A 24131-nucleotide genomic window follows, 5' to 3' on the forward strand; every position below is an offset into this window, starting at 1 on the left:
AACCAACCTGGCTAAAACACATCAATGACAAGCTGCTACATTCTCCACCCTCCCTTGGTATGTATTGCATTGCATACTGGATGAAAACTATTGTCATTGTTCATTTGCTGTCGTTTTTATTCACCGATGATGACACGTAAACCTGTTATTTATTGATTTTATATTCCACTTTTATATTCATAAGCATTTTCGAGCATGCTCAGTGATTTTGAACCTTGTTCTAGGATTCCAGTTAAACATACATTTCTTTCTTTCTTGATCTATGGCTATGGGAATCTGAAAATAGTTTTGTCCCCAGATGATCACTTCTTTTTTTTCTTTTCTTTTTGTATTCAGTTAACTATAAATTACTTTTTCATCCTCAGAGTTGGGAAAAGGTTTTGAGATTATGACATGGGTGATGAGAATCTTGGGGTAACCCTTGCATAAAAAGACAATACCATTAAAGTTGTGAGTAAATGTGTAGCCAGGATCAACTAGCAGTGAAATATAAAATGAATTGAGTGATGAAGTGTGGAAGATTGGACACTGCATAGTTCAGCTGCTTCAGCACCCTCTGGGGCACACGTGCGTGCGCACACACACACACACACACACGCGCGCACGCACACGCACACACACACACACACACACACACACACACACACACACACACACACACACACACACACACACACACACACACACACACACAGAGAGAGAGAGAGAGAGAGAGAGAGAGAGAGAGAGAGAGAGAGCTAGAGCCGAAGTTGCACTTGACCTCTCAGCTGCTGTGGGCTTATATATATCACTCAGAGATGTGTAAGTGTCCACTGTAATTGTCAACATACTTATTGTAGCAGTAGACAGACTACATCAAGCATATCAGCAGGACATTGAGCAGATCCAATTCTTCCCAGATAACGTTCCTCAGCAATCAGCAAAAGCAGTACTCAAAAGACTTACAAGATCACGTTGCCATGGCACATGGTCAATATCAAATGTATTAAAAATGAACTAATCTTCCCTTGACGCAATCTTCAAGGGAATGTTGGCTGGAAACATGAACATCAAACACACTTTTATGAATCTGACTTTGACTTGCAAATAGGCTACGTAACGTTGCCAATGACCAACACGTCTGGGGAGCGTTCATTCTCTCATGAATCAAAAATGAGGAGACAATCAACCGTAGGACAAAATTACTGGGTCATCTGACTCACAGTCACTGACTACTTGTTAAAGGAGTAGTTCACCCCCAAAATGACTTTTTTTCTATTGATTACTCACACCATGGAGACTTGAATTAAATAATCTTTTTTGTATTTGTCGCATAACTAAGAAAGATTTTTGATTATAGTAAATTTACCCCCATTGATTCCGGATGGGGACCAAATGCATTCGGGTCCCCATCAATGGTGGTAAATTCATTGTAATCAAATGCAACAAAAAACTAAAAATATCCATGGTGTGAGTAATCAATAGAAAAAAAGTCATTTTGGGGGTGAACTACTTCTTTAAGGGAAATGGAATTCAGTTATGTTATTGTGGACTTCTCAGCTCTGAAAGCTATAGAAAGAAGAGGTTGTGAGTGACAAACCTTTTAGATTTGAGTACTATTGGTGTGAGTGATGTCATTAGGTTTGTTGGAAATCTGTGCTTTCCTTCACTGATTGTTGTAAGTTATTGTAGTGTTATTATTATTATTATTACTATTATTATTATTATATTTAAAGTAGCTGACTGAATTGTATTTGATTGGAAGATATGCCTATTACAGACTCTTCTGCCTTTGTCTGAGTGAAATAAAGGCGCTGTCTATGGTGCTGAAACACTGTTTTTTTGTTGTTGTGGGGGTGGAGGAAAGTAGTTACCGTAATTAATGCAAGCATCTCTGCATTCATTTTAGTTTTTTGTTCTTTTAGTAGATGTTTAAAATAAACACATACTGTATCCCATCAGGTTTGAGTGGCTGCAATGTGGGTAGTTTGTTCATTTTCCCAGTAAAGTGGATCTATTCTAAAAGGACTTGGCTAATCAGTTTGCATTGTACAATCAACTTTTTTCAAGTAACATAACTAATAACTTTTGATACTAGGTTTTAAGTCCACTCTAGTATTACACTTTGGTAACTTGCCCAACGTTGCTTACAGGTGGGTATTGGTAACCTGCTTGGCTGTACCTGCAAAAAGAGAGGGGGGAGGGGGGGAGTGAGATGTCCTGTAAGCTGACAGATGGCCTCACTAAGCCGATTCTGACACTGGCACAGCACCGACTTCTTCTTTCAGGCTGGATGCACTCCACTCAATATTGCTAGCCTACTACTACTACTACTACTACTACTACTGTACTACTGCTGTTCAGAATGATAGTAGGCTGTTTAGAGAGGTCGAAATAAAGCAGACACAGACAGAGAACGTGACAAAGGGACGAAAAATGGAATGCTTGTCTTCATTGTACCGGAGTGTCTACACAATGAGCCAAATGGAGCAAATGGACGATCTTCTAGAGGACTGGCCAGAATCTCTGGACATTTTTGGGTCGGTGTGGCTGGAGGTGCTGGGTGGTTCTGAGACCACTGAGGACTGGCACGTTTGGTTACACCTTGTAGAGCTGATGTGTCTTGACCTGCTGGGTCAGATGGACTTTCTGCTGGACCACAGAGGCGTGTGCTTTGACCTGCTGGGGTCAATGTATGCTGATGACCCTTATCTGTGGACATCCCTGCACAGCTGAAATGGACTCAGTGACTGAAATGGGGACAGGTTGTAACTATGGCCAACTGGTTACCTGCTCCAGCATGGGTTAATGTAGGCCTACTGTACAGTACTACATGGGGCATCACTGATGAGAATTTGGGCAAATAAATAGATAGATAAAGGGAGACAATATATCATTCACAGAGAGTAGACAAGAACATTATAGAGAAGAAAAATGGAACGTGTTGGTTGGAACTATTGTGTGCATGTATGCATACAGTACCAGCTAGTGGACCATGACCAAACCAAGGACACTTATTTGAATCTTTAGCTTGCAAGAAGAAACATGAACAGGGCATTGGATAATAATGTACCTTCCCCCAGCTGTCTTCAAGATGCCTTAGAGTGTGGTGCTGCTTTTGCATAATCCCTTGCTGCTCCAGTGAAGTACTGAACTGAAGACTTGAATTATACTGGGCAGCTCCCAGGTGAATGTAAATGATATAACTTAACATGCATTGTGCAAACTACACAATTGTGGATCAGTGGAAGGGTTGAAGATACAAGTAAAACAAGTTATAGTATTGGTGTGTGGTTTAACTATTCAGATGTGTCATTCCTTTTTATACCTGTGTGTACACTAGCACTAGCAGTAGCTAATGGTCACCATTTGTGTGCATGTCAGCTCCTTATGATGGTGTGTCTGGCAGGTATATGGGGCTCAAATTCAAATGGTCCAGAATAGGGTGTGAGATAAGGTGGAAAGGCTACACAGAGCTGGATATTTCATATATCCCGGTTTTTCAGATATCCACATAGAAAAATATCTAGGTCCACACGAGAAAGATATCTAGGTCTAAAATAATCTGAGTCCCCAGACCTCCACTGGGGGACAAGCACACACACAGTAAAGTCTTAAGAGATATCCGGGTACTGTGTTTACACGGATCCAGTGAATCACTTCACTTATCCGGTTTAAAAAATATCCAGCTTCACGTCCGAAATGTCCAGCTTCGTGTGGCCCCAGATGATTAACTTATTGTGCAACATTGTTTTCTCACTCAGAAGTAAACAAACCAACATAAAGTTTAAGTGTAAACAGGGTACCTGCACATTTCTAAAGTGTCAATTTCAAAATGACAAATTAAACACAAATTAAACATTGGCCAAATTGTCAAATATTAGAGGTAGAAATTGTGAAAATGTACTTGCTTGCGAGGCGGTGTGAGCATGTATGGTAGATCTGCTATTTTCACAATAGAACCTTGTAACGAAATGTAATGCCTAAACTCTTATAGTGCTCGTCAGGTTGGAGGGTCCCCAGTTAAAATGTATATCATTTTGGCGGTCACGGCCTGAAAAGGTTGAGAACCACTGCTGTAAGAGATGAGTAGTGCAGATGAAGCCATCATTCAACACACAGCCTTGCTTGATAAACAGTTGCACTTGACAAATTAAGAGGATTGGGTACCAGTCAGTCCTCTTACCTGTGATGGGCTCACCCGGCTGAAATGTCTTGGCGTTGGTAAGGAGAGCATAGGGTGAAGGTAAGGGCTGTGGCTGCACCCCATGGCGAGGTACCATATCCACGCAGGCAGAAGTGGGTGCACCGGTTGGATATCCACCTCCCAACGAGAGCACATGAAGCATAAAGACAGCAGACAAGAACACCTCCATCAGGTTGGATCCCATTCATTCACTTCCCCTGAACACCACAAATGTGGAGAAAGGTCGACGGACAGAAGCTGTGCAGAACTGAGCCAGATGCTCTTTTGAAATAATATTGTTGCTTAGTCACTCAACCAATAAAAATGGATTTTCTTCAGTTGTCATTAATCCAATTTTATACTAAATGATCTGGGTAGTCAGGTGAATGCTGTCGTTTCTGGACAACAACAGTGCTATTCATTCGTTTAATGATAACACAAAGGCAGTCTTTCTTTTCCATCAGAAATTCACAATTCTTCTCAGACCTGTAAAACAATTACTGTATGTGTTGCTGGCCAAGTGAACACTTTTGGACAATACTTTCTTGGTGTTTCTGTTACATTTAATAATTGTCATAGAATAATGATCAACTAAGTTCATATCAGTTGAACTTTAAGTCCACACACTGCTCATGCAATCTTTTGTATCCTAAATAGGATACAGAATTGATTGCAGTTTTTGAATAAAAGTAAGAAAGGGTACTAAGGCAAAGAAAGACGATGATGATGATGATTTTATTCTATTATTTGAAACATTCTAAATTACCTTGGGGAAGGATATTAAAGTCGAAATAAATATACTCAGAGCAAGATCCTCAGACAAATGAAAAGCTCAGGACTATACCTAAAGCGCTATATTTGCACATTGGAAAATCTTGAAAGAATATGGGTTAATTATTATTATAAGATGACAAGCAGGCAGCTTTTACACACACCTTGTCCTGAGCTAGTCTGAGAATACTTTATTCTAAGGTTTGAATTCTCTCACTCAAAACAAAGGCCATGGTAATGGTTGAGTATTAATGCATGATCAAATGTATGGCATTTTTTTGTTGTCAGTCGAATCAGACAAACTCTTTGATTTTGCTTAATGCTTGATTAGAGGTTTGACAAAAATGTGTCCATTACCACCACCTAGTGGTAGGAGGGGTTGACTGAGGAGAGAAGCAACATTTAACCACATGGAACAATCTATACATGGAATCCAGCAAACACAGTCTATTCTGGGGGGAAAACATTCAGATAAAACAGCAGATCTACAAGCTCACAACAAATTGCGTTGTGAGCTTGAAGGTCTGCTATTTTGGGCAAAAGAAAATATATTTGCCTCAGTCTGCTGCAGCTACTGCTCCTGCTAAATTTGCATCAGCAGCATTCTAGCTCGTTTCTGCCTCCTGCTAAATTTGCACCAGGTCTACTGCTCCTGAAGCAAGCAACTACTGCTCCACACTAGTGCTTTTTAGGTTATCATCTAGGGACTTAAAGATGAAAACACAACGAATATCAAGTGTTTAATGCTTTCCAATAATTAGACAGAGGGGGGATGTAAAATGCTGTATACCATCTATTCGTGGTATGTTATTCAGGGGAGACTGTAAGCTTGTAGATCAGCTATTTTCATGCAAATTGATTCTGTGTTTAATTTATACAACACACTTTTGTGTGTTGTAACTGCTGTTCAAGCAAATCAATGTTACTTTATATGCACTGAAGCATATCTGGTTATGTTAACCTGGTGAAAAAATGCTATGCCTAAACCTAAACATAACCCTAACCTCAGTAAAACTTTCGGACTTATGGGCAGTCCCCGTAGCATATTCCATACATCAAGTGCAGTTCAATGTGCTTCAACAGAGTAGGTTATAATAAAAAATAACAGCAAATAAAATAAAGCATGGGAGAAAAAGAATGCAAAAGAAAACAAGTAGCATCGGGAAATACAAACAAATACAATAAAAACAAATGAAGAAAACTAGAGTATAGTGCAAAGACCTATGTAAGTAAAAGCAATGGAGCAAGGAGCCCCCATCGGGAGGATGGAGAGACTTCGTACTACTCCTCCCGCCAAAACACTTGACGCTGACAGTCATAAATAATGACAATATCTAAAGTGTGCTCGCCTTATAGGCGAGCCCACAATAATGACAATATCTAAAGTGTGCTCAATTATTATCAGCATGCTAGATTTCATGTTCAACATTCAAACAAAAAAAAAAAACAACAACAAAAACTCAACAAACTCTAATAAAACATGTTGCTATAATGATGAAATACTTACATGTGGTGAGCTATCTGCGACTGAAGTTGTTCAAACAAGTCTCGCCCTTTCCTAGTCTATTCTGTTCCACATGGTGCAATCATTCAGAAAACCCATCGTCTCTGCCACGTTACTTAACAGCTCAGAAGCGTATCTGATTATGTTGGAAGGTAACAACAACCATGTAACGTCTATCAGAGCAGCTTGATTTGCACTTCTGTGCAGGCTGTTGTGTGCATGCTGTCATTCGAAGTTTACTTTCTTTTGACAATTTATTTTCTTCATGACACTTGAGACATGAAACATTTTTACCCCCTCCCCCTCACATGTGGTTAACCAAACTGAGCCTCCTCACTGAAGTGAAGCACACAGTGACAGAAGCTTTAGTTATCTCAGAGTCTGAACTCACGTCTTTCAACAGACACCGTCTCCACACAAATATGTACAGATCTTGGATTTGAGAAAACGTGTTGAAAATGTTAAAAGGCAGTATGTGTTGGTTTAAGGTCTCAAATGTTATCTTGCAGGTGCAAAAGAAACATGTAGTCAAACTACATACCTCAAAATGAGAAATTAGAAGCAGGCCCAGATGAGAAACATCAACCCAGAGTCCAAAGTATCATATCATAACAGAGTCCAAAGTATCATATAAAACACAAAATGGTGTATTAAAAGGCAAGACACAAAATGTCAGATGTCTTTGAGTATATTTTTAATGCATGCAAGTGCATGACATTTGTCCAACACAAAAGACTTTCGCAGCAGGAACCAGAACTGGAAGTGGCACCGATTGGTCAACAACGTCTCTGACAACTACGTTCTAGGTAATTCAGTTTTACTGAAGTTTGCGTTATGCCTGCTGTTGAAATGGTTTCCTGACATCACAGTCATGTTAAGACGCTTCCCCAGGTATACAGGAAGTATAGCTCTGTGGACACAGGCTCTTTACAACTCTTTGCAGAAGAGTGTTGGCCTTGGGCCACTTTTGCCTTGTGAAAAGTATCAGCTTCACATTGGGAAAGAGGATGTAATTTGTAATTTAAGATAAGCACTTCGACAGGCCTAGTGAACACAGGCCTCTCCTATCTTTACTGACTGCAAACCATTCAATCATTATAATGAAACTTTAGACAACTGCCAACATATCAGATAAACAAAGTGCAAAGAATATTGGGAACAAATACTAATATGGAGAGTGTCCCGTGCAATTGTCACAAGACTTAAAGGGATGACTCAATTCTGGCATGTTCCTTCTTCACCAGCTCTTCTAGCTCCGCCTGGGGACAAGAGAGGGAGAAGGGATTGGGAACAAGAAGGGAGGAGAATATGACAGGAGAAAGGGAGCGTTAATATTCCTGCTCAAGTGCCATGTTGTATAACTAGTCAAATTCTATAATCTGTAATTCGGCCTCATAACAATACTGCACAGGAAGCTGTGATCTGTTTTAGAATTTCCATTTCCAGGGGTGCCGATAGCTACCACATAGGCTCTGATGATGACAGCAAGACCCGGGTTCGATTCCCAAGCCAAACAGACTCTGCGACTCTTGCTGTGTGTCACTCCCCGACTCTCTACCTGTTTCCTGTCTCTCTGCACTGTGTACTATCAAGGTTATCCATATAATAATTGCTGTCCATAATATGACTCAAAATTGCACCATGTATACAAATCTTAACTTACCAACTCCCACAGGAAGACGACAGCAGCACTGGTTACATTTTTATGTATTCATTTGAATTATCCACAGTATCTCAAACAGTATATGGTTCCTTTCACTTCTAAACATCAACTCAGACTAATTATTTAAATCAGTTGCCAAAAAATACTTTAGGTTTAAAGCTCCTCCAATTGTTTAAACCTGCTTTCACCTTGAGATTACCTGTTCATGTTTTGACTAATTATCATTATAACAGATGAGATCTATGACGCTCTGTGTATTGTTGCTGTTGTTTTGTTTTCCTCCCTTGGTTGATGATGTTTTATTGTATAAATGTATGTATCATATATTCTTTAATCTGTGGACCCCCTTGAAAACTAGATGGTTCATCTCAAGGGGTTCTCAATAAAGAAATTCAACACACAAAGGCAAAAAAAAGGAACAATTCTTTTCTGCATTTCTGCAAAGGAACAAGCTAGATATTGTTGTACTCTGATAGATTTTATATATAGTATTACTTATTTACATGACTGCAAAGGCTAAACGGAAGTGGAGGGAGGGGTGGGGCACGCTTTATTTTCTGCATCTTTTCAGTGCATTCGAAAACTGTCAGCCAACAAGACTCAATATACAGTACTGTACTACTGTACATATCAACCTCTCTACAACAAAGTTCCTGTCTGCCCCTGTAGGCCTGTACACCATCTCTTGTGTCTCTACTACACCATCCCTCCTGTGTCTCTATACCTTCCTTGCAAATTGAATTGTTCATTTTTTTATTTTGTATTTAACTGAAAATGATTGGACGGTATTCTGGGCTATTGTCTCAGCATAGTTTATGTTACCTTCCATCCCAGCAGGTCAGCCAGAGCCAAACAGCCATCATCACATGTACTGATGTGGGCTACGTCTCTGCAGAGAATAAAAACACAGACAGAGATATCACTCATCCATCCTCGTCATCATACATCTCTTCATCACCACAAATCTTTGAACTGCTCTAAAGCAGTGGTTCTCAAACAGTGTGCCACGAGACAAGTCCAGATGTGCCTTGGGATTTTGTGACAACCACACAAAAATATACAACTATGAATGAATTTTCTTTTCATTTATCATATCAGTACTTTGTACGCAATCATGACCCAAAACACAGGCAAATACTAAATATATTTTAACCACCTGGCATCCATACTATTTTACAAACACACACAAAAAGGCAAAAATAGCAGATCTGCAAGCTCACAGTGGGCACAATGCAATATTCGTGGCAAGTAGCCTCTATTACAAGTGCTCTATGACTACAGGTGTGCCTTGTTCTAAAACCACTGCTATTTAGACAGACCAGCTTGTGTATATTATTATTTCACCTGTAAGCCTTGTCTGAGTCAAAGTCCATCTCTCCTCCGTCGACCTGAACAGGAAACACAGACAAACAATGCAGGAAGTTACATCTGAGACAGGAGGAACAGAGGAACCATGGAGCAGGGGTCTTCAACAGGGGGTCCGGGACCCCTAGGGGGTCCTCAGAGTTACTACAGGGGGGCCGCCAAATCTTTGTGTGATAGGATAATTATTTTAAATGAACAACTTGAACTCTCGCATCCCTATTCTGACTCTCGCATCCCTTTTTCAACGGCGTTGAGAGCTTGTAGATCGGAGTAGGTTTGGTGTAGAAGTAAACGATTTAAGTGGTTAAATATCTGGGGAAAAAAACCCACATGAACATGAATTTGACAGTGCTGTCAAACAAGTAAATAAAAATCTGTAACACAATTTTCTACAATATGTAGTGGGGGTCCCTGCTTTATCTCCCTCTCAGCTAAGGGGTCCTTGGCCTGAAAAACGTTGAAGACCCCTGCCATGGAGGAAAGCAGAGAACATCAAGACAAAGTAAGAAGGGTAAACTCACCTTCTCATTGTTAATGAGCAGCCTGGGACAGTTCTTAGAAACTCTGACGTGAGAAAGAGACACAAAAGAGAAGAGAGGGCAGGGAAAGAGAGAGTGACGGAACAAGAGACATGGAGATAGTTTTAGAAGGGGAAAGGGCAAAAAAGAGAGAGTGTTTCAACATTTCAAGGACGGACTAATAAGAGGGTTGAGGGAGACGACATGAGTGAAATCTAATGGGAGGTACCTGCCAACAAGACCGGCAAATGGTCTCAACGTCAGGGACGTGCCCATGACGATAAGAAGGTCACAACAACAAGGAAAGTCCTGAGAGAGAGAGAGAGAGAGAGAGAGAGAGATATTAAGGTCACTGATCCTGATAATGAATGAAATTGATATGAGATCACAAACACCAATTTCTCACCATCTCCCTTGATGAGTAGAACGGCTCTAGCACTTCTTCTCCAAAGAAGACAAAATCTGGATGGCACAGAAGAGAAACACTGTGGAATTGCATATTCATCTGGTAGCCAACCATATTAGTAAAGAAATGTGTGAATAACAGTTAACTGATCCTTCATATCTGGGATCAGTTCACTTTCAAGAAGCCTAATGTTAGGTACACCAATTGTAAGAAGCTGATTTACAATGTGACGTTGTGACTGTGAGCTTGTCAATATTCAAATCCCCAATATCCCCCCTGTGACGGCCCCTGTGGCCTTATATGGGTGTGTTTGTGCCATTACTCCCTAACCACTTGTGCTGCAGTGCAGGCTTGGAGGGCCAATGTTGGCACCCGTACCTAAGGTTGCCTACCCCTGGTTTAGAGTGATAAACATTAGCAAGGCTGGTGTGGCAATAATGGATTATATTGCATATCCTACCACATGCCATGGTTGTGTTGTATATTGTTTACCCGTCCACATTATGTTTTTATTTTATTTGTACTTCATTGTCCATACAATTCAGTTCAGGTAATAACACTGCTTGTCTGCATTGTAGTTCTATTACCATTTTACGTCGTATGTTGACACTTTTTTGACACGCTTTTAAGTTAGGAACAGTAATTTCTAGTACCCATTATAAGATGCCACCATTTCTCTATTTGCTGCTGTCTCAGAGGTGGGCTGTGGACAGTTCAGAAACCTTTCTCCACTGACTGTGGTCATTTCAAACAATATTTCAAACTTTTCTTTAGTTTTATTGATGCAAGGACGATAGCTTCCATTTCAGAGTGGAAGGTGTCTGTCCACAGCCCTGAGAATCTGAGCGAGTAGACAGAAATTGTGGCATCTTGTAATGACCACTAGTGAGGACCAATTACATGAATATACAGGTATATAGTTAAAATTGGCAAAGTGCTCCTTTAAAATTTCACAGAAGTAAAATGAAGCAAATTAGACAAGAATTGCCTGAAACTAACCTGGCCTGACCAGACTGTTACACTTGTCACATCTGGGGATGTCACCAGCGAAGATCTTCTCTGCAGGACAGAGGAAGAGCGTTGACACCAAAACACACTCGACTGACTGATCAAAGCTCAATCACAATCACACTCTGACTCATACAACAAGCAATGTACAGAAAAATACCTCGTAGCTTATCCACATAATGGGTGCAACAGTACAAAACCAATTGATTTAACTGTTTATAAAATACAATTGATAAAATAAGCTTTTTTTTTTTCAACTGTATGTCTGTTGACTACATGTTGTTTGTATGTACTGTATGTATATGTTATTGTATTGTTTTGGACACAAGACAAATTTCCCGTCTGACACTAAAGTCTATCTAATTTTCAATAAACGCAATGGCCTATTCCCGAAGGAATATATATGAATGGGAGGTCAGCATAGAAGGGTAAAATACAGGTGAATCGTGAACGTTAACATTATGCACACTTAAATGAAGCATTCACAGCCTAAATCCAAACTAATTTGACTGAGCTGATTGTCACTACACCTCAGCTGTGCACCAAGTTAATCGATGCACACAGGATAAATTGGTTATCCCCAAAGGGAGAGCCTCTGTCATCTACATCCGCTCTGGCTTGTACCATCTTGCCACTCTCCAAAATAAACCTTCTTGAACCATCAACCTGTGTACCCGAGTGTCAGAGGAAACCCAGAAACCACCACCACCCCCCAACACACGCATACCCACAAACCTTTCATCCAGTCCAGGTTGTACTCCTTGCGGCAAGAGACGCCGACACAGTGGGAGGTTAAGAACGTGCCATGGGCCTCAATCAGGTCCTCTCCCTCCTCCAGCCCAGCCACACGCTCAAGAGTGTCAACATTCTGAAAAGTTTATGCATTTTTTAAACAATGCATAATGTGTGTGTGTGTGTGTGTGTGTGTGTGTGTGTGTGTGTGTGTGTGTGTGTGTGTGTGTGTGTGTGTGTAAAAGGTTGTTAGTCTCACCTGGGAGTAACAACGTCTCAGGAGCCCCTTGTCCTTCAACAGCTTCATGAAATAATGACACACTGTCGGCTAAAGGAAACAGGTGTTTACTAACAGCCAGACACTGTTGGGTAATTCTTTCATGTTTATAGTGACTATCTGCTAGTAGGAATAAGTGGCCTAATAGACGATGGTAACTGTGTTGTACCTTAAACTGTCCTGTGTACATGACCTTGGCCAGGTCGAAGAATTGCTCAGGGTGTTCCTGAATGACACAAGGAGGGGGAAGAAACAATACGCATGTGTGTTTATGCGACAACAGTGAAAAGCAGTACAATGAAGAGCAATGCTTTTCACATAACTATTGCTGCAACTCAGTATGTGTTCAACACACCTTGAAGTAGCTTATGTTGAAGATGGCTTTTGGGTAGGGTAGGTTGTATTTCTGCAGATTGGCATAGAGACCAGTTTTTGGCGAGCGGAAATCTGGCATCCCAGCCGCTGAGGAGGTGGTGATGGGGGGAAACAGTTTAAACAATATATATGGAAATAAGGCATATAGTTTCTATATCTGTGGTGCTCAAACATTTTCATGTCAAGGAACCCCTAAAGTATGTTGTTCCAGGGACCCCAGAAGCAAAGATATGAGTTTAAAAAAAAGTAAAAGAATACATATTCAATTTGATTTGCACACATTTTCAAGATTTAAAAAAAAATGACAGATCTACAAGCTAATATGCCACGCTATGAGCTTATATAGGTGCTATTTTTCAATAGCCAAAATATAACATAATGGTTAAAGTGGTTAAAATCTAACGTGACACAGGTCAAAATGACTTAAAAAAACAACAACAATATTTTTTTACCAGGATAGCAACAGTGAATCAAACAATTAAAAAAAATGTATAATAATCGACCGAATAGGATCTATGCTAAGAAGATGATCGATAGTTTCAGCCCTAGTTTTAAATATAATATGGAAATACAGCCCATTCAATGATTACTTTTTACATTTATAGCTAATGCCAATGTAGAACTACTCACATGTAGATATTCCTGCTCCGACCATGCAGATGATGTTTTTACCTAAATGGGGCAAAATAATAATAATAATACAATAACATGAATCGCATGAAAGAATGGTGTTTTTTTAAAGGGGAAGGTTGAGTGGGTTGTACATTGAGGTTGGAGACATGGAGAGACTCACATTTGCCACTCTGTATGTGCCGAGCGACCCCTTCCAGAGTGAGCTCATCCAGAACCTTCTCTGGTGAGCCCGTACCCAGGGTTCTGGAGAACAGGTTGCGCAGGAACTCCACTGAAAGAACCATGCCGAATCGAAAGAGATCAAGTAATCAATGAATGGCAAGGGGATCATTTAAAATGTTCATGCTGCAGCCACTGCACATCTGAACGCAATGATAAAATCATAATGTGAGATAGGTCGACTGCAGTGGTTCTCAAAATGATATATATTTGGCCCAACACCGGACCCCCATCTGAAAATGTTTTGTGGACGGAACTTCCAGAAGAGAAGATTTGTGTTAGGCTTAAGGCAGTGGTTCTCAAACTTTTTGCACCAAGTACCACCTCAGAAAATATTTGGCTCTCCAAGTACCACCAATAACTGATGTTAAACTGCTACACGTACCCTATCCCAGAAATGCTACACCTACCCTAATCCCAACCCCAACCAGGAGGCATTTATATTAATTATACGCATTCCAATTAACATTTAATAATAATACGATACGACTTATTTGATTTTGTAACTGTAGTTACAAAACGTGGAAAAGTGCTGTCAAATGTGTAAATTAATAATATTAATATTTGACTCATCAGACTTTTATAAGGCTTCATCTCTCTCAGCTATAATATTAATAATGGTTATAATATTTGACTCATCAGCACATTATGCAACAGACTTTTATTATTTACCTTCTAAAAAGGGGTACCTGCTTCATCTCTCTCTCAGCTATAAGGGGTCCCTGCTTCATCTCTGTCACAGCTAAAAGGGGTCCCTGCTTCATTTCTCTCACAGCTAAAAGGGGTCCCTACTCCCTGCTTAATCTGTCTCTCAGCTAAGGGGTCCCTGCTTCATCTCTCTCTCTCTAAATAAGCTGGTTCTAAACTCTTAGCGGTGCAGTGTTGCACACTGAAAACAGCCAATCTACAAGCTCACAAGGCGTCGCAGTCTCGTGGATAGCGGCGACTCGTTCATTGTAGGCCTATTGTAAGCTTGAGGAGTTTATTTATTGTGATGGGTAAATGACTACTCATTGAACTGTAGGCTACAATCTTGGAGTTGCCTTGCTTGCATGTGTTTCCTTATTTCCTCGTGACAATGCGGAGGACGGCGCGACATACGCAGCTATGTTTTTAACTCCTCCATTCTAAACTCGAAATATATCCACACAATCAAGGTTGACTTATTTTTCAACACCAAATCTGAAGAAACAGCTGATTATTATGCACAGGCGTTGACTTCCACCTCTCAGTATGCTTCTTCTCATTTCTCCGTGCTGTGAGATCAGTCAGTGTGTTCCCGTGTTGAAGTCAGTCCTCACTGCGCGCGGTGCGCTGTGTAGCAAGCATGTTAGGTTTCCTGCCTCTGCAAGGGGATGTTTGTGATTGGTTGGCTTCGGCTGTCAATCTAAGGAAAGGTTTGTGGTTGGATGGCCTTAGATAGCCCGGGAAATTAGTACAACAATCGTTCAGTTTGTGATACAAGCACCAAATTTTGCAGGTCCAGAGTTCCCTCTGGACCTACTTGTCCCAAAAAGCACGTTAGCCACTCAATTTATTTAAAAAAGGGTTGGGGTCCCATTGACTTTCTATACAGTAAAATAATACAAAAGAAATAATCTGTTTTAAGTAGCATGTGAGGGGTCAAACTAGGGGTTTTTCATGATCCTGAATCCAATGCAAGCTTTTTTTTTGCACAAAAAACATTCCTTGGGCTTCCTTGGCCCCACGAAACTATGGTTTAGTGATGAGTCATCACTTTTCACAGTAGTGTGGGCCACTGTGGGGGCTATTTTTTGCCCAAGGAATGTTTTTTGTGCAAAACAAATGCTTGCACATTCATGCTTGCACATTCACTCGAGTAGGCTTCCTACTCAAGTGAAGTTCCTGATGTTCTTTTATAGTTTACTTTACTTTTGTTGCATTTGTATTTTTTGATACAAATGTGTTCACTCCACTATATTTCTATGACAAATACTGTTCTTTTGATTTCTAGGAAGTAAAGAAGGTATGAATTAAAGTTAACACTTTCACTTACAGTAACAAACACATTAGTGCAGTGTTACTTTTTTCCCACAGGATGGCGATCTAACCATGAGCACCACTATCAGAGCAGTATTTGAATTATGAGGTCAATGCAGACTGCTCTGATAGTGGTGCTCATGGTTAGATCGCCATCCTGTGGGAAAAAAGTGACACTGCACTAATGTGTTTGTTACTGTAAGTGAAAGTGTTAACTTTAATTCATACCTTCTTTACTTCCTAGAAATCAAAAGAACAGTAGGCCTATTTGTCATAGAAATATAGTGGAGTGAACACATTTGTATCAAAAAATACAAATGCAACAAAAGTAAAGTAAACTATAAAAGAACATCAGGAACTTCACTTGAGTAGGAAGCCTACTCGAGTGAATGTGCAAGCATGAATGTGCAAGCATTTGTTTTGCACAAAAAACATTCCTTGGGCAAAAAATAGCCCCCACAGTGGCCCACACTACTGTGAAAAGTGATGACTCATCACTAAACCATAGTTTCGTGGGGCCAAGGAAGCCCAAGGAATGTTTTTTGTGCAAAAAAAAAGCTTGCATTGGATTCAGGATCATGAAAAACCCCTAGTTTGACCCCTCACATGCTACTTAAAACAGATTATTTCTTTTGTATTATTTTACTGTATAGAAAGTCAATGGGACCCCAACCCTTTTTTAAATAAATTGAGTGGCTAACGTGCTTTTTGGGACAAGTAGGTCCAGAGGGAACTCTGGACCTGCAAAATTTGGTGCTTGTATCACAAACTGAACGATTGTTGTACTAATTTCCCGGGCTATCTAAGGCCATCCAACCACAAACCTTTCCTTAGATTGACAGCCGAAGCCAACCAATCACAAACATCCCCTTGCAGAGGCAGGAAACCTAACATGCTTGCTACACAGCGCACCGCGCGCAGTGAGGACTGACTTCAACACGGGAACACACTGACTGATCTCACAGCACGGAGAAATGAGAAGAAGCATACTGAGAGGTGGAAGTCAACGCCTGTGCATAATAATCAGCTGTTTCTTCAGATTTGGTGTTGAAAAATAAGTCAACCTTGATTGTGTGGATATATTTCGAGTTTAGAATGGAGGAGTTAAAAACATAGCTGCGTATGTCGCGCCGTCCTCCGCATTGTCACGAGGAAATAAGGAAACACATGCAAGCAAGGCAACTCCAAGATTGTAGCCTACAGTTCAATGAGTAGTCATTTACCCATCACAATAAATAAACTCCTCAAGCTTACAATAGGCCTACAATGAACGAGTCGCCGCTATCCACGAGACTGCGACGCCTTGTGAGCTTGTAGATTGGCTGTTTTCAGTGTGCAACACTGCACCGCTAAGAGTTTAGAACCAGCTTATTTAGAGAGAGAGAGATGAAGCAGGGACCCCTTAGCTGAGAGACAGATTAAGCAGGGAGTAGGGACCCCTTTTAGCTGTGAGAGAAATGAAGCAGGGACCCCTTTTAGCTGTGACAGAGATGAAGCAGGGACCCCTTATAGCTGAGAGAGAGATGAAGCAGGTACCCCTTTTTAGAAGGTAAATAATAAAAGTCTGTTGCATAATGTGCTGATGAGTCAAATATTATAACCATTATTAATATTATAGCTGAGAGAGATGAAGCCTTATAAAAGTCTGATGAGTCAAATATTAATATTATTAATTTACACATTTGACAGCACTTTTCCACGTTTTGTAACTACAGTTACAAAATCAAATAAGTCGTATCGTATTATTATTAAATGTTAATTGGAATGCGTATAATTAATATAAATGCCTCCTGGTTGGGGTTGGGATTAGGGTAGGTGTAGCATTTCTGGGATAGGGTACGTGTAGCAGTTTAACATCAGTTATTGGTGGTACTTGGAGAGCCAAATATTTTCTGAGGTGGTACTTGGTGCAAAAAGTTTGAGAACCACTGCCTTAAGCCTAACACAAATCTTCTCTTCTGGAAGTTCCGTCCACAAAACATTTTCAGATGGGGGTCCGGTGTTGGGCCAAATATATATCATTTTGAGAACCACTGCAGTCGACCTATCTCACATTATGATTTTATCATTGCGTTCAGATGTGCAGTGGCTGCAGCATGAACATTTTAAATGATCCCCTTGCCATTCATTGATTACTTGATCTCTTTCGATTCGGCATGGTTCTTTCAGTGGAGTTCCTGCGCAACCTGTTCTCCAGAACCCTGGGTACGGGCTCACCAGAGAAGGTTCTGGATGAGCTCACTCTGGAAGGGGTCGCTCGGCACATACAGAGTGGCAAATGTGAGTCTCTCCATGTCTCCAACCTCAATGTACAACCCACTCAACCTTCCCCTTTAAAAAAACACCATTCTTTCATGCGATTCATGTTATTGTATTATTATTATTATTTTGCCCCATTTAGGTAAAAACATCATCTGCATGGTCGGAGCAGGAATATCTACATGTGAGTAGTTCTACATTGGCATTAGCTATAAATGTAAAAAGTAATCATTGAATGGGCTGTATTTCCATATTATATTTAAAACTAGGGCTGAAACTATCGATCATCTTCTTAGCATAGATCCTATTCGGTCGATTATTATACATTTTTTTTAATTGTTTGATTCACTGTTGCTATCCTGGTAAAAAAATATTGTTGTTGTTTTTTTAAGTCATTTTGACCTGTGTCACGTTAGATTTTAACCACTTTAACCATTATGTTATATTTTGGCTATTGAAAAATAGCACCTATATAAGCTCATAGCGTGGCATATTAGCTTGTAGATCTGTCATTTTTTTTTAAATCTTGAAAATGTGTGCAAATCAAATTGAATATGTATTCTTTTACTTTTTTTTAAACTCATATCTTTGCTTCTGGGGTCCCTGGAACAACATACTTTAGGGGTTCCTTGACATGAAAATGTTTGAGCACCACAGATATAGAAACTATATGCCTTATTTCCATATATATTGTTTAAACTGTTTCCCCCCATCACCACCTCCTCAGCGGCTGGGATGCCAGATTTCCGCTCGCCAAAAACTGGTCTCTATGCCAATCTGCAGAAATACAACCTACCCTACCCAAAAGCCATCTTCAACATAAGCTACTTCAAGGTGTGTTGAACACATACTGAGTTGCAGCAATAGTTATGTGAAAAGCATTGCTCTTCATTGTACTGCTTTTCACTGTTGTCGCATAAACACACATGCGTATTGTTTCTTCCCCCTCCTTGTGTCATTCAGGAACACCCTGAGCAATTCTTCGACCTGGCCAAGGTCATGTACACAGGACAGTTTAAGGTACAACACAGTTACCATCGTCTATTAGGCCACTTATTCCTACTAGCAGATAGTCACTATAAACATGAAAGAATTACCCAACAGTGTCTGGCTGTTAGTAAACACCTGTTTCCTTTAGCCGACAGTGTGTCATTATTTCATGAAGCTGTTGAAGGACAAGGGGCTCCTGAGACGTTGTTACTCCCAGGTGAGACTAACAACCTTTTACACACACACACACACACACACACACACACACACACACACACACACACACACACACACACACACACACATTATGCATTGTTTAAAAAATGCATAAACTTTTCAGAATGTTGACACTCTTGAGCGTGTGGCTGGGCTGGAGGAGGGAGAGGACCTGATTGAGGCCCATGGCACGTTCTTAACCTCCCACTGTGTCGGCGTCTCTTGCCGCAAGGAGTACAACCTGGACTGGATGAAAGGTTTGTGGGTATGCGTGTGTTGGGGGGTGGTGGTGGTTTCTGGGTTTCCTCTGACACTCGGGTACACAGGTTGATGGTTCAAGAAGGTTTATTTTGGAGAGTGGCAAGATGGTACAAGCCAGAGCGGATGTAGATGACAGAGGCTCTCCCTTTGGGGATAACCAATTTATCCTGTGTGCATCGATTAACTTGGTGCACAGCTGAGGTGTAGTGACAATCAGCTCAGTCAAATTAGTTTGGATTTAGGCTGTGAATGCTTCATTTAAGTGTGCATAATGTTAACGTTCACGATTCACCTGTATTTTACCCTTCTATGCTGACCTCCCATTCATATATATTCCTTCGGGAATAGGCCATTGCGTTTATTGAAAATTAGATAGACTTTAGTGTCAGACGGGAAATTTGTCTTGTGTCCAAAACAATACAATAACATATACATACAGTACATACAAACAACATGTAGTCAACAGACATACAGTTGAAAAAAAAAAAGCTTATTTTATCAATTGTATTTTATAAACAGTTAAATCAATTGGTTTTGTACTGTTGCACCCATTATGTGGATAAGCTACGAGGTATTTTTCTGTACATTGCTTGTTGTATGAGTCAGAGTGTGATTGTGATTGAGCTTTGATCAGTCAGTCGAGTGTGTTTTGGTGTCAACGCTCTTCCTCTGTCCTGCAGAGAAGATCTTCGCTGGTGACATCCCCAGATGTGACAAGTGTAACAGTCTGGTCAGGCCAGGTTAGTTTCAGGCAATTCTTGTCTAATTTGCTTCATTTTACTTCTGTGAAATTTTAAAGGAGCACTTTGCCAATTTTAACTATATACCTGTATATTCATGTAATTGGTCCTCACTAGTGGTCATTACAAGATGCCACAATTTCTGTCTACTCGCTCAGATTCTCAGGGCTGTGGACAGACACCTTCCACTCTGAAATGGAAGCTATCGTCCTTGCATCAATAAAACTAAAGAAAAGTTTGAAATATTGTTTGAAATGACCACAGTCAGTGGAGAAAGGTTTCTGAACTGTCCACAGCCCACCTCTGAGACAGCAGCAAATAGAGAAATGGTGGCATCTTATAATGGGTACTAGAAATTACTGTTCCTAACTTAAAAGCGTGTCAAAAAAGTGTCAACATACGACGTAAAATGGTAATAGAACTACAATGCAGACAAGCAGTGTTATTACCTGAACTGAATTGTATGGACAATGAAGTACAAATAAAATAAAAACATAATGTGGACGGGTAAACAATATACAACACAACCATGGCATGTGGTAGGATATGCAATATAATCCATTATTGCCACACCAGCCTTGCTAATGTTTATCACTCTAAACCAGGGGTAGGCAACCTTAGGTACGGGTGCCAACATTGGCCCTCCAAGCCTGCACTGCAGCACAAGTGGTTAGGGAGTAATGGCACAAACACACCCATATAAGGCCACAGGGGCCGTCACAGGGGGGATATTGGGGATTTGAATATTGACAAGCTCACAGTCACAACGTCACATTGTAAATCAGCTTCTTACAATTGGTGTACCTAACATTAGGCTTCTTGAAAGTGAACTGATCCCAGATATGAAGGATCAGTTAACTGTTATTCACACATTTCTTTACTAATATGGTTGGCTACCAGATGAATATGCAATTCCACAGTGTTTCTCTTCTGTGCCATCCAGATTTTGTCTTCTTTGGAGAAGAAGTGCTAGAGCCGTTCTACTCATCAAGGGAGATGGTGAGAAATTGGTGTTTGTGATCTCATATCAATTTCATTCATTATCAGGATCAGTGACCTTAATATCTCTCTCTCTCTCTCTCTCTCTCTCTCTCTCTCTCTCAGGACTTTCCTTGTTGTTGTGACCTTCTTATCGTCATGGGCACGTCCCTGACGTTGAGACCATTTGCCGGTCTTGTTGGCAGGTACCTCCCATTAGATTTCACTCATGTCGTCTCCCTCAACCCTCTTATTAGTCCGTCCTTGAAATGTTGAAACACTCTCTCTTTTTTGCCCTTTCCCCTTCTAAAACTATCTCCATGTCTCTTGTTCCGTCACTCTCTCTTTCCCTGCCCTCTCTTCTCTTTTGTGTCTCTTTCTCACGTCAGAGTTTCTAAGAACTGTCCCAGGCTGCTCATTAACAATGAGAAGGTGAGTTTACCCTTCTTACTTTGTCTTGATGTTCTCTGCTTTCCTCCATGGCAGGGGTCTTCAACGTTTTTCAGGCCAAGGACCCCTTAGCTGAGAGGGAGATAAAGCAGGGACCCCCACTACATATTGTAGAAAATTGTGTTACAGATTTTTATTTACTTGTTTGACAGCACTGTCAAATTCATGTTCATGTGGGTTTTTTTCCCCAGATATTTAACCACTTAAATCGTTTACTTCTACACCAAACCTACTCCGATCTACAAGCTCTCAACGCCGTTGAAAAAGGGATGCGAGAGTCAGAATAGGGATGCGAGAGTTCAAGTTGTTCATTTAAAATAATTATCCTATCACACAAAGATTTGGCGGCCCCCCTGTAGTAACTCTGAGGACCCCCTAGGGGTCCCGGACCCCCTGTTGAAGACCCCTGCTCCATGGTTCCTCTGTTCCTCCTGTCTCAGATGTAACTTCCTGCATTGTTTGTCTGTGTTTCCTGTTCAGGTCGACGGAGGAGAGATGGACTTTGACTCAGACAAGGCTTACAGGTGAAATAATAATATACACAAGCTGGTCTGTCTAAATAGCAGTGGTTTTAGAACAAGGCACACCTGTAGTCATAGAGCACTTGTAATAGAGGCTACTTGCCACGAATATTGCATTGTGCCCACTGTGAGCTTGCAGATCTGCTATTTTTGCCTTTTTGTGTGTGTTTGTAAAATAGTATGGATGCCAGGTGGTTAAAATATATTTAGTATTTGCCTGTGTTTTGGGTCATGATTGCGTACAAAGTACTGATATGATAAATGAAAAGAAAATTCTTTCATAGTTGTATATTTTTGTGTGGTTGTCACAAAATCCCAAGGCACATCTGGACTTGTCTCGTGGCACACTGTTTGAGAACCACTGCTTTAGAGCAGTTCAAAGATTTGTGGTGATGAAGAGATGTATGATGACGAGGATGGATGAGTGATATCTCTGTCTGTGTTTTTATTCTCTGCAGAGACGTAGCCCACATCAGTACATGTGATGATGGCTGTTTGGCTCTGGCTGACCTGCTGGGATGGAAGGTAACATAAACTATGCTGAGACAATAGCCCAGAATACCGTCCAATCATTTTCAGTTAAATACAAAATAAAAAAATGAACAATTCAATTTGCAAGGAAGGTATAGAGACACAGGAGGGATGGTGTAGTAGAGACACAAGAGATGGTGTACAGGCCTACAGGGGCAGACAGGAACTTTGTTGTAGAGAGGTTGATATGTACAGTAGTACAGTACTGTATATTGAGTCTTGTTGGCTGACAGTTTTCGAATGCACTGAAAAGATGCAGAAAATAAAGCGTGCCCCACCCCTCCCTCCACTTCCGTTTAGCCTTTGCAGTCATGTAAATAAGTAATACTATATATAAAATCTATCAGAGTACAACAATATCTAGCTTGTTCCTTTGCAGAAATGCAGAAAAGAATTGTTCCTTTTTTTTGCCTTTGTGTGTTGAATTTCTTTATTGAGAACCCCTTGAGATGAACCATCTAGTTTTCAAGGGGGTCCACAGATTAAAGAATATATGATACATACATTTATACAATAAAACATCATCAACCAAGGGAGGAAAACAAAACAACAGCAACAATACACAGAGCGTCATAGATCTCATCTGTTATAATGATAATTAGTCAAAACATGAACAGGTAATCTCAAGGTGAAAGCAGGTTTAAACAATTGGAGGAGCTTTGAACCTAAAGTATTTTTTGGCAACTGATTTAAATAATTAGTCTGAGTTGATGTTTAGAAGTGAAAGGAACCATATACTGTTTGAGATACTGTGGATAATTCAAATGAATACATAAAAATGTAACCAGTGCTGCTGTCGTCTTCCTGTGGGAGTTGGTAAGTTAAGATTTGTATACATGGTGCAATTTTGAGTCATATTATGGACAGCAATTATTATATGGATAACCTTGATAGTACACAGTGCAGAGAGACAGGAAACAGGTAGAGAGTCGGGGAGTGACACACAGCAAGAGTCGCAGAGTCTGTTTGGCTTGGGAATCGAACCCGGGTCTTGCTGTCATCATCAGAGCCTATGTGGTAGCTATCGGCACCCCTGGAAATGGAAATTCTAAAACAGATCACAGCTTCCTGTGCAGTATTGTTATGAGGCCGAATTACAGATTATAGAATTTGACTAGTTATACAACATGGCACTTGAGCAGGAATATTAACGCTCCCTTTCTCCTGTCATATTCTCCTCCCTTCTTGTTCCCAATCCCTTCTCCCTCTCTTGTCCCCAGGCGGAGCTAGAAGAGCTGGTGAAGAAGGAACATGCCAGAATTGAGTCATCCCTTTAAGTCTTGTGACAATTGCACGGGACACTCTCCATATTAGTATTTGTTCCCAATATTCTTTGCACTTTGTTTATCTGATATGTTGGCAGTTGTCTAAAGTTTCATTATAATGATTGAATGGTTTGCAGTCAGTAAAGATAGGAGAGGCCTGTGTTCACTAGGCCTGTCGAAGTGCTTATCTTAAATTACAAATTACATCCTCTTTCCCAATGTGAAGCTGATACTTTTCACAAGGCAAAAGTGGCCCAAGGCCAACACTCTTCTGCAAAGAGTT

General features: G+C 40.5%; 2 protein-coding genes across 2 annotated transcripts; one reads left to right on the plus strand and one right to left on the minus strand.

Moving 5' to 3' along the window:
* Positions 1-7642: 7642 nt before the first annotated feature.
* Positions 7643-13701, minus strand: LOC308295519 (NAD-dependent protein deacetylase sirtuin-2-like; the record flags this gene model as incomplete). The annotated part of the gene is made up of 13 exons (XM_080738570.1): positions 7643-7699; positions 8926-8992; positions 9448-9491; positions 9990-10032; positions 10216-10295; positions 10393-10448; positions 11392-11451; positions 12136-12268; positions 12392-12460; positions 12579-12635; positions 12765-12871; positions 13415-13456; positions 13578-13701. The coding sequence occupies 13 exons, from the start codon at positions 13699-13701 to the stop codon at positions 7643-7645; spliced, it is 939 nt and encodes a 312-aa protein (XP_080594696.1).
* Positions 13702-17793: 4092 nt separating this feature from the next.
* LOC308295520 (NAD-dependent protein deacetylase sirtuin-2-like) lies at positions 17794-23860 on the plus strand (the record flags this gene model as incomplete). The annotated part of the gene is made up of 11 exons (XM_080738571.1): positions 17794-17917; positions 18039-18080; positions 18624-18730; positions 18860-18916; positions 19035-19103; positions 19227-19359; positions 20044-20103; positions 21047-21102; positions 22012-22055; positions 22511-22577; positions 23804-23860. The coding sequence occupies 11 exons, from the start codon at positions 17794-17796 to the stop codon at positions 23858-23860; spliced, it is 816 nt and encodes a 271-aa protein (XP_080594697.1).
* Between the last annotated feature and the right edge of the window lie 271 nt (positions 23861-24131).

Source organism: Nannobrachium achirus (genome assembly GCF_963921795.1).
Source record: "Nannobrachium achirus genome assembly, chromosome: 12".
NCBI lineage: Eukaryota > Metazoa > Chordata > Actinopteri > Myctophiformes > Myctophidae > Nannobrachium > Nannobrachium achirus.